General features: G+C 28.0%; 1 protein-coding gene across 1 annotated transcript in view; it reads left to right on the forward strand.

Moving 5' to 3' along the window:
• The window catches only part of LOC145332847 (uncharacterized), a 50,953-nt gene extending 41,367 nt beyond the window's left edge, over positions 1–9,586 (forward strand). Inside the window, exons 14-23 of the mRNA XM_080177932.1 lie at positions 1,184–1,270; positions 3,298–3,384; positions 4,232–4,330; positions 4,653–4,751; positions 5,086–5,184; positions 5,452–5,550; positions 5,956–6,054; positions 6,823–6,891; positions 7,205–7,283; positions 8,056–9,586. Of these exons, the coding sequence (XP_080034058.1) occupies positions 1,184–1,270; positions 3,298–3,384; positions 4,232–4,330; positions 4,653–4,751; positions 5,086–5,184; positions 5,452–5,550; positions 5,956–6,054; positions 6,823–6,891; positions 7,205–7,230 (764 nt within the window). The 3' untranslated portion in view covers positions 7,231–7,283; positions 8,056–9,586. The remainder of the gene's footprint in view (positions 1–1,183; positions 1,271–3,297; positions 3,385–4,231; positions 4,331–4,652; positions 4,752–5,085; positions 5,185–5,451; positions 5,551–5,955; positions 6,055–6,822; positions 6,892–7,204; positions 7,284–8,055) is intronic.
• The last annotated feature ends 216 nt before the right edge of the window (positions 9,587–9,802 follow it).

Raw genomic sequence — 9,802 nt, forward strand, 5'->3', positions numbered from 1 at the left:
ATCTAATCTATACATTGTTTTGTCCATCTGTCTATTAATTGGGGTGCTAGATCGATTCCTAGATTTTTACTTTTTTGTAATTTTCTCAATTCCTGTTCAAGATGAATGGCTGGAATTTTCAGGGATTAAACAAATTTAAATTTTACATATTTCCATCAAGTTTTATTAAGATGCCTTTATTGGTTGGGGTGCTAGATTGATTCCTAGATTTTTAGGTTTTCTTGATTTTTTCGATCCCTATACAATATAGACAGCTGAAAATTTCAGGGATTGAATAAGTTTTAACTCTACATGTTTCCATCAAGTTTTATTGCGATACCCTTATTAGTTGGGGTGCTAGATCGATTCCTAGTTTTTAAAGTTTTTGTGATTTTGTTAACTCCTGTTCAAGATAAACGGGTGTAATTTTAGTAGGTTTTGTGATTTTTATTATTGAAGTTTTTTATAACATACTCTATAGATCATTTTCCCCAGATGTCTATTTATAATTTTTGAGCTTCGCTACTTATGGATGTTGTCATCCTTGTTATATTTGTAATTCAATCTTTTAAACTTAAAATATCATTGTTGCTATTATCTATCTGATTTTGCTAAAAAATTATCTTTCTACCCTAATTTGTAGGTATACTTATCTATTGGAGTATCTATATTTTGAAATCTTCTTCTATAAATCTCATGCTTATATATGCTTAGTTAGCCAACCTATTTTATTTATGTATACCTTAATACTAAATGATTATCAAAAATCTATTTATCAATTTATTCTTATAATTAAAAATAAAAACTGGCTATCTATCTATCTATATATATATACAGTATATGTTACAAAAAATGACTAGCTTTAAAATTGTCCAGCCTACCCTCTAATGAAATTGTAACCCTATTTTTGTGTGTGTGGTCTTTATAAAAAATGTATGATGGTGTTTGTGTCAGTCAATTAATTAAATCAAAGAACATTTTCTGACATTCAGCAGGCTATAAAAGTATCTTTCCACCCGTAATTGTAGGTATACATATCCTTACTTGGGAGTACCTAAACTTCTCCTATGTTATATTTATATTTGTATACTTAAGTACTAAATGATTAATAATATCATTAGTATCAAAAATCTATACATCTATCAATATATTTTTGTCATTAAAAATAAAAACTGTATACTAAACCTTATTTATATATATCTAGGGAAGACAAGTCTGATGTATGCATCAGAGAATGGGCACCAAGATGTGGCTAAAGAACTTCAGAAAAATGCTGCCAAGTATAATGATGGTAAGTCAATTTATATATTTTATGAAATAAGATCATGCTTTAAAATGATATATAGAATATATTTACTCCAGCTACAACTATCTATCTTAATTTGTTATACTAATATCTTAATTTGTGTACCTATAAAAAAAACTACTCAAATTGTGCTTATCTTTAAATTAGATGTGAACGTTAGGCCAATCTATTTTATATATGCATAGAGGAATAATATGTGAAGTATTATATAATTATGAAAATCTTATATATTCAATAGAACAGCTTTTGAAAGAAAATAAAGAAAAAAGGTAAACACTTTAAACAAAATGTATTATGTAAAATCTATTGCATAAAAGTAGTAAATACAAAAATAAAATATATGCTTAAATCAAAAATCAAAATGAGCATAATGGAAATATTCATTTAATTTAGCCACTAATATACAGGGTGGGGCACGTAAATCCGGACTTTTTCAAATTTTTAAACAAATGAACACAAAATCGTTTATTTAAAAGATTTTATTGAATTTTAAAAATTGGGAGGCAGGATATTAAAAAAATGGCTGCCAGGATCAATCACCGCCTCTACCCACCTCCTTGACCGCCGGCAGGCCCAGGTTAAAGTGTACCTGTCCAAGCTGGTGAAGTTCTCCTTGAAAGTGGAAATGAGGGAGGTCTTTATGGTATGGGCACCTCTATTGGTGCATGCTTCAAAGTAGCCCCAGACCCAAAAGTCCATTAAATTAAGATCTGGCTGCTGGGAGGCCACATTTCCTTAGAAATGTGAATAACAGCAGGATCCAAATTCACCCAACTTTCAAGCTATCCTTAGACATGGAGGCTCTTATTTGGACCACAGTTGAGCTAGAACTACGTTCTTTATCTTTTTGGAAATTGCATGAAGTTTCAGCTAGGGTTTTAAGCGCAATTCATACTCTACAATGAGTTTTAAAGTTTCATATGGATCCCTGAGCTCTAGTTTTTCTAGTGTCTTACTTATGTATCTAACAGTATTCCCAGCAATTTGCATAACTCTACCTCACCTACAGATGGGCTGAGCTTAGATTTAGTGGCCCTAGTCGAGAATCCAGATCAAACTACCAGCGCGTTTTGAATCTGCCTTGTTGAACATATAAGCGGCCAAAACGTTGTACACTTCCATTTTTGTCCAAAAATTTTTTTGGGCTTAAAGGTCATTACCTATGCTTTTTATAGTAGGGTCAAACGTCCTGATTGGTCAAGTAATTTTGACGCTATGGCTGTTTTAAAAAAATCCGGATCTATGTACACTATATTGGTTACTAGGAGAATGTTTATAAAAGTATAATAAAAAAAATTAGATGTTAAGTTGAAAGTACTTTTTACAAATATTTTGGAGTATATTAGATTAATGATTTCTTGAAAACTTACTTTTTATAACCAAATAAAAGATTATGAATATAGGATACAAATTGTTTCTGTTTCATAATTCTAACTTTAAAAAAAGATATGAACAAAATAAGTTTAACATGATGTCATTTTACTGTACACTTTGATAAAAAACAAGTCAATTTTATTTCATTTCAATATCTGAAATGTTATCTTGATTTTAAATTGTCCCTAAAAATGTGTTTTACTAGTGTTTTATGAGTTAACTACAATGAGCTGTCAATATAAAATTAAGAGATTAGAAAATAAGAGGGGAGGGGAGAAGAACAAATTTGAGAATCAAAATTCAAGCAATAAGAATTAATTTTTGGTTTTTAAAAAAGTATTTTAAATAAAAATTTTAGTGCTATTAGTAGAACATTTTGTTGCCCATGCTATAATATATTGTATTCAAGTAAAAGAAGATTTTACTCAATAGGCAAGCAACTTGATTTTGCTACCATCGCTGGCTGTTCATAGCTAGTATTTCAAAAACCCACGTCTGGTTAAGGTGTCAATAAGAATGTCTTTGCATTTATACTTTTGTTTTATCCTTTACATTTATAATAGTTTTTGGACTTTTCATGATCAACTTAGATTCAAACTTCAAATTCAGAAATCTAAAATTTTTTAATATTTATTAAGACTTGTTAGAAGCAGCTAAGAATGGAAGAATTAATGAAGTAAAAGAATTACTTGATATTGGAGTCAACATTGAAGCAAAAAAAGATGGTTTGTATTCTTTTCATAATCATTCAACAACTTACAATAATTATCTGCATTAAAATATAAACAAGAATGACAACATCCATAATAAACATTAACTCTAGTAGAGTGTCAGAACTAAATAAGCAGAACATTAACTTCTAGGTTTAAATGAAATTGTTCATAAAGTTTTTGCAACATTGCATAAATATATAGGAATTAACAATATGACTATAGAGTTGGCTTGCCTTTATTACTTTAACTTATTGTCCTAAGAATCATCTATCTATCTATCTATCTATCTATCTATCTATCTATCTATCTATCTATCTATCTATCTATCTATCTATCTATCTATCTATCTATCTATCTATCTATCTATCTATCTATCTATCTATCTATCTATCTATCTATCTATCTATCTATCTATCTATCTATCTATCTATCTATCTATCTATCTATCTATCTATCTATCTATCTATCTATCTATCTATCTATCTATCTATCTATCTATCTATCTATCTATCTATCTATCTATCTATCTATCTATCTATCTATCTATCTATCTATCTATCTATCTATCTATCTATCTATCTATCTATCTATCTATCTATCTATCTATCTATCTATCTATCTATCTATCTATCTATCTATCTATCTATCTATCTATCTATCTATCTATCTATCTATCTATCTATCTATCTATCTATCTATCTATCTATCTATCTATCTATCTATCTATCTATCTATCTATCTATCTATCTATCTATCTATCTATCTATCTATCTATCTATCTATCTATCTATCTATCTATCTATCTTTCTATCTATCTATCTATACCACTGTATACTAAACCTAATCTATATATATCTAGGGTGGACAAGTCTGATATATGCATCATATTATGGCCACCTAGATGTGGTCAGAGCTCTTTTGGATAGTGGAGCAGATATCCATGCCAAGGATAATATTGGTAAGTTAGTTTAGATATCTTTATGTTAAACAGTCATGATTTGTTATTCAATCTTTTAAACTTAAAATATTATTGTTGCTGTATCTATTTTCTTCAGGTATAACTATCTTTCTATCCTAATTTGTAGGTATACCTATCTATAGATTGGAATATATATATTTTAAAACTTTCTCTATTTATCTTATGCTTATTAGGCCAACAAGATAATAAATGATTTATGATATCATTATCAAAACCTAAATATCTGTTTATATATCTATCTATCTATTTATGTAATTGAAAAGAAAACACTGAAAACTAAACCTAATCTATATATATCTAGGGTGGACAAGTCTGATGTATGCATCACAGGAGGGCCACCTTGATGTGGTCAGATTTCTTGTGGATAGAGGAGCAGACATCCATGCTAAGAATAATTATGGTAAGTTAGTTTAGATATTTTTATGTTATATTGTGTTGATTTGTCATATAATATATTAAGCATAAAATATTATTGTTGTTATTATAAATCTAATTAAGCTAAAACTATCTTTCTACTCTAATTTGTATGTAATCTTATTAATACATTGCAGTATCTATATTTTGAAAACTTCTTCTATCTTATTCTTATAGGTCAACCTATTTTATTTATGTATACCTTAATACTAAATAATTCATGATATTATTATCAAAACCTATAAAAATCTCTGTCTATCAATATATTCTTATAATTAAAAATAAACACTGAATACTAAACCTAATCTATATATATCTAGGGGAGACAAGTCTGATGTATGCATCAGAGAAAGGCCACCTTGATGTGGTCAGATTTCTTGTGGATAGTGGAGCAGATATCCATGCTATGGATAATGCTGGTAAGTTAGTTTAGATATTTTTATGTTTTATTTGTTATTCAATCTTTTAAAATTAAAATTAAGATTAAAATATTATTGTTCTTATTATTTATCTGCTTTAACTACAACTAACTTGGTATCCTAGTGTGTAGGTATAACTATCCTTACATAGGAGTACCTATCTTTTAAAAACTTCTTTTCAAAAACCTATATAACTGTTTATATATCTATCTATATATTCTTGTAATTGAAAACACTGAATACATAACCTAATCTATAAATATCTAGATAGAACAAGTCTGATGTTTGCTTCAGTAAATGGCCACATTGATGTGGTCAGATTTCTTGTAGATAGAGGAGCAGATATCCAGGCTAAGGATAATGCTGGTAAGTTAGTTTAGATATTTTTATGTTATATTTGTTATTCGATCTTTTAAACTTAAAATATTATTGTTGTTATTTTCTATCTGCTTCAGTTAAAACTAACTTTCTATCCTATATTGTAGGTATAACTATCCTTACTTAGGAACACCTATCTTTTAAAAACTTCTTCTATATATCTTATGCTTATTAGGTCAACCCATTTTATGTAAGTATACCTAAATACTAAAAGATTGATGATATTAATTAAAATTAAATTAAATTAAAATCTATTCATCTGTCAATCTATTCTTGTAATTTTATATAATTATACATATTATCAAATATCAAAAATCTGTTTATATATCTAACAATATATTCTTGTAATTAAAAATAAACACTGTATACTAAAACTATTCCATATACATCTAGGGTATACAAGTCTGATGTATGCATCAAGGGATGGCCACCTTGATGTGGTCAGAGCTCTTGTGGATAGTAGAGCAGATATCCATGCTAAGAATAATGATGGTAAGTTAGTTTAGATATTTTTATTAAATATGGTCATAATTTGTCATAAAATCTCTTAAGCATAAAATAACATTCGGCTGATTTCAAATGCCGGATATCCGGTAACCGGCCGGATATCCGGCAAATATCCGGCCAAATTACCGGATATCCGGCAAATATCCGGTTATCCGGCCAAATTACCGGATATCCGGCCAAATTACCAGATATTAAAGTAGTAAAAAAAAAATTCTTCAGAAATCTTATATAAATTTACATAAAGTTCAACTTATTCAGAAAAAATGTTCTTCTAGCTTCAATAATAAGAAAATTATAGCCAAATTAAGATTTTAAAAAGCAGAGATTAAAAGTATAAAAAAGTATAGAGCCGGATATCCGGCCGGATAGTTTCAATATCCGGTATCCGGCCGGATATTGAAAATGGCCCAACCCGGCCCAACCCTACTTGTAGGTATAACTATCTATACATTTTGAAAACTTTTTCTATATATCTTATGCTTGATAGGCCAACTTATTTTTATATAAGTAGTATACCTAAATACTATTAGATTAAATATATAATACTACAAAAATATATATTTATGTCTACTAGGTAGCCTGTCCCAGATTAAAAATTTTTTGTTAAAATTTTGGCGCTCAATCTTAAATGGCAAAAGTTTAAATAATTAATCTTTTTCTAATGCTAGCCCAGTAATAATAGTATCTTTAGCCTTGAAAGTTCTCTTTACACATTCTCTTGGTAAAGAATCATCTAAGTTATGTTAATTTAAGGTAAGACTGCCCTGGATTATGCTATTGAAAAAGGACGTACTCAAGTAGTAGAATATCTTAAACAAAAAGGTAAGTTATTTAAGTTATTATGGTATTAATAAGTAGATGGATACCTATGTATACAAGGATTGATTAAACAAATAGTTGGGTATTTACTGGTTGTTTTTTCATATTACTAGAAAAGATATGATTATCCATTATAGAAAAGATGGGGGGGGGGGGTTCTTTTTTAATTAAATAAAAAAGTACAAAGTCTAATGAAATGAACTTTAATTATTCACTCCTTTTGGTTATATCCAATATAACACCACCTTTTCAAAAAATAATCTAACATATTTCAAGTTACAGAAGCCGATGTCAACAACAATACAATATATTTTAGGAGCAAAGAGAGGGAGAGAGACTTAATAATTCCTCTATTATAACTATGATCTAGGATTCCTCTATGATAACAAAAACAGGTCAGCTTCAAATCTAAACAAGGATGACAATATCCATAAGTAGCAAAGTTCATAAATAAAAAGGGATTATCAAAAGTTAAGTTTATTCAGACAGATGGTTGTACAAAATTTAGCTGGACTAAGTAAGTTGTAGGGTAAAGTTTAATGATGAAATTATTTATCTATCCATCTACCTTTCTATAGGAATTACTATACATTGTGATAATATCTATCTACAGTCTGGAAGTTTTTTTATATGTTTGATCATGTATTTGGCCATATTTTTGTCAAATATGCTTTCAAAACAGACCTTTTTTGACCTAAGATACTAAAACAGTTGCTTTATCAGCCCATGTAATATCTTTCTATTCAATGGCAAACTAATGATAATACTAAATAATATATATCAGTTTATCTAGGTATTTCTATACATTTTGAGAACATCTATCAATCTATCTTTCTATCTACCTATTAATAAATCAATTTATCTAGGTAATTCTATACAAAGTGAGAAAAGCCATCTAGCTATTTAACTTTCTTTTAATATTCTCCAGATAGGGTCTGTTTATTCCAGTAGTCCCCAAAGTTTTATGATATTGTTTTCTTGCTGGCTGAACAACTTTGGGGACTTTTACGTAATTTGGTTGTTTCATAAAGTTTAGTGTCCAAACGTTTCAACAAATAATTTTAATCTATGATTCACCATTGGAGATTTACTTCAATTTATCAGCCATTGTCTTATCCCTTTAGATCCCTGATTATTCCCTTATTTATGATGCCTTTCTTATTGTAGATCTGATTGAGACCACTGCTTTACTGCTTAATGGACATCTATTATATGAACAAAAAAATACAAATTTATTTTTAACCTAATTCTATTAATTTCATTATTTTTTATTCAAAAAATTAAATTTCTTTCAAAGGGGGGGGGGGGAATGTGGTGACTTGTCACACGATATACCAGCAATTTTATTTTGGGTGCTACTCCCTTAGTTTTAGAGATAATTGGATGAAACCTTTTTGATTGTGTCACTAATTACCCCAATATTGGTATCTTTTAAAAAAACGGCGGCGGGACCGCCGCTCCTGCCGTCCGCCACCACCAAAAAATTTTTTATATTGCAGTTCTCGCCGAATTAGGCAATTTTAAATAATTTGAGACCACGTTATTTTTTTCAAAATTTTTTTCCTTTACAAGCAACCCTGTGGGGGGACTTTTCAAATTTCGTAAAAACCGCGTAAAAAAAAAAACGGCGGCGGTTGGCGGGAGCGGCGGTCCCGCTGTCGTTTTTTGGAAAGATACCAAAACTTGGGGTAATTATTGACACAATCAAAAAGATTTCACCCAATTATATCTAAAACTAAGGGAGTAGCACCCAAAATAAAATTGCTAGTATGTTGTGTTACGAGTCACCACATTTCCCCCCCCCCCTTTTGCTTAAATGAAAGATTTTGCTAGTTAAATAATAATTTTTTTAAAAATAATTTGAAATAATTTTGCTTTTAAAACTTGTAACATGATTTTGAAGTAATAAAATGATTTTGCTTTTTAACCTTGTAACATGATTTTGCTTCAATAAAATTATTTTGCTTTAATATAATCATATTGCATTTTAAATTTGTAACATGATTTTGCTTTTTAAATTTTTATATAATTTGCTTTTAAACTTTTAACATGATTTTGCTTCAATAAAATTATTTTGCTTTAATGAAATTATTTTGCTTTTTAAATTTGTAACATGATTTTGTTTATTGAATTTTATATGATTTTGCTTTTAGAATTTTAACATGATTATGCTTTTAAACTTTTAACATGATTATGCTTTTAAACTTTTAAAAAGATTTTGCTTTAGTAAAATGATTTTGCTTTTAAACTTTTGACATAATTTTGATTTAAAAAAAAATGATTTTAGCCTAATACAATGATTTTGCTTTTAGAATTTCTAACATGATTTTGCTTTAATATAATGATTTTGCTTAATAAACTAGTAACATGATTTTGCTTTTAAAATTTTTATATAATTTTGCTTTTAAAGTTTTAACATGTTTTTGCTTCAATAAAATTATTTTGCTTTAATAAAATGATTTTGCTGATTAAATTTTTGAATTTGCTTTTAAACTTTTAACATGATTATGCTTTTAAACTTTTAAAAAGATTTTGCTCTCATAAAATCATTTTGCTTTTTAAGCTTGTAATCTGATTTTTTCTTATCAAATTTTAATATGATTTTGCTTTTAAAAAGTTTTTGCTCTAATAAAGTGATTTTGCTTATTAAAATTTGTAACATGATTTTGCTTTAATAAAATGATTTTGCATATAAAAATATATTTTTATTATGATTTCAAAGCTATTCTTTAATTTACTTTATGTGTTGATGTAAAAAAAGTTAAATGTATTTTAGCATATAAGGTTTGGTGAATCAGCCCTATTTATTTTCAGTTTATCTACCTATCTTTGTTCTTTTCCATCAAAGCTGTCAAACTTATAGATATTATATAAATATCTAAAGTTAAATGAAACAACAATTAAATTATTTTAA

This window comes from Acartia tonsa, chromosome 11 (assembly GCF_053477335.1).
Source record: "Acartia tonsa isolate MP-2025a chromosome 11, ASM5347733v1, whole genome shotgun sequence".
NCBI classification, from domain to species: domain Eukaryota; kingdom Metazoa; phylum Arthropoda; class Copepoda; order Calanoida; family Acartiidae; genus Acartia; species Acartia tonsa.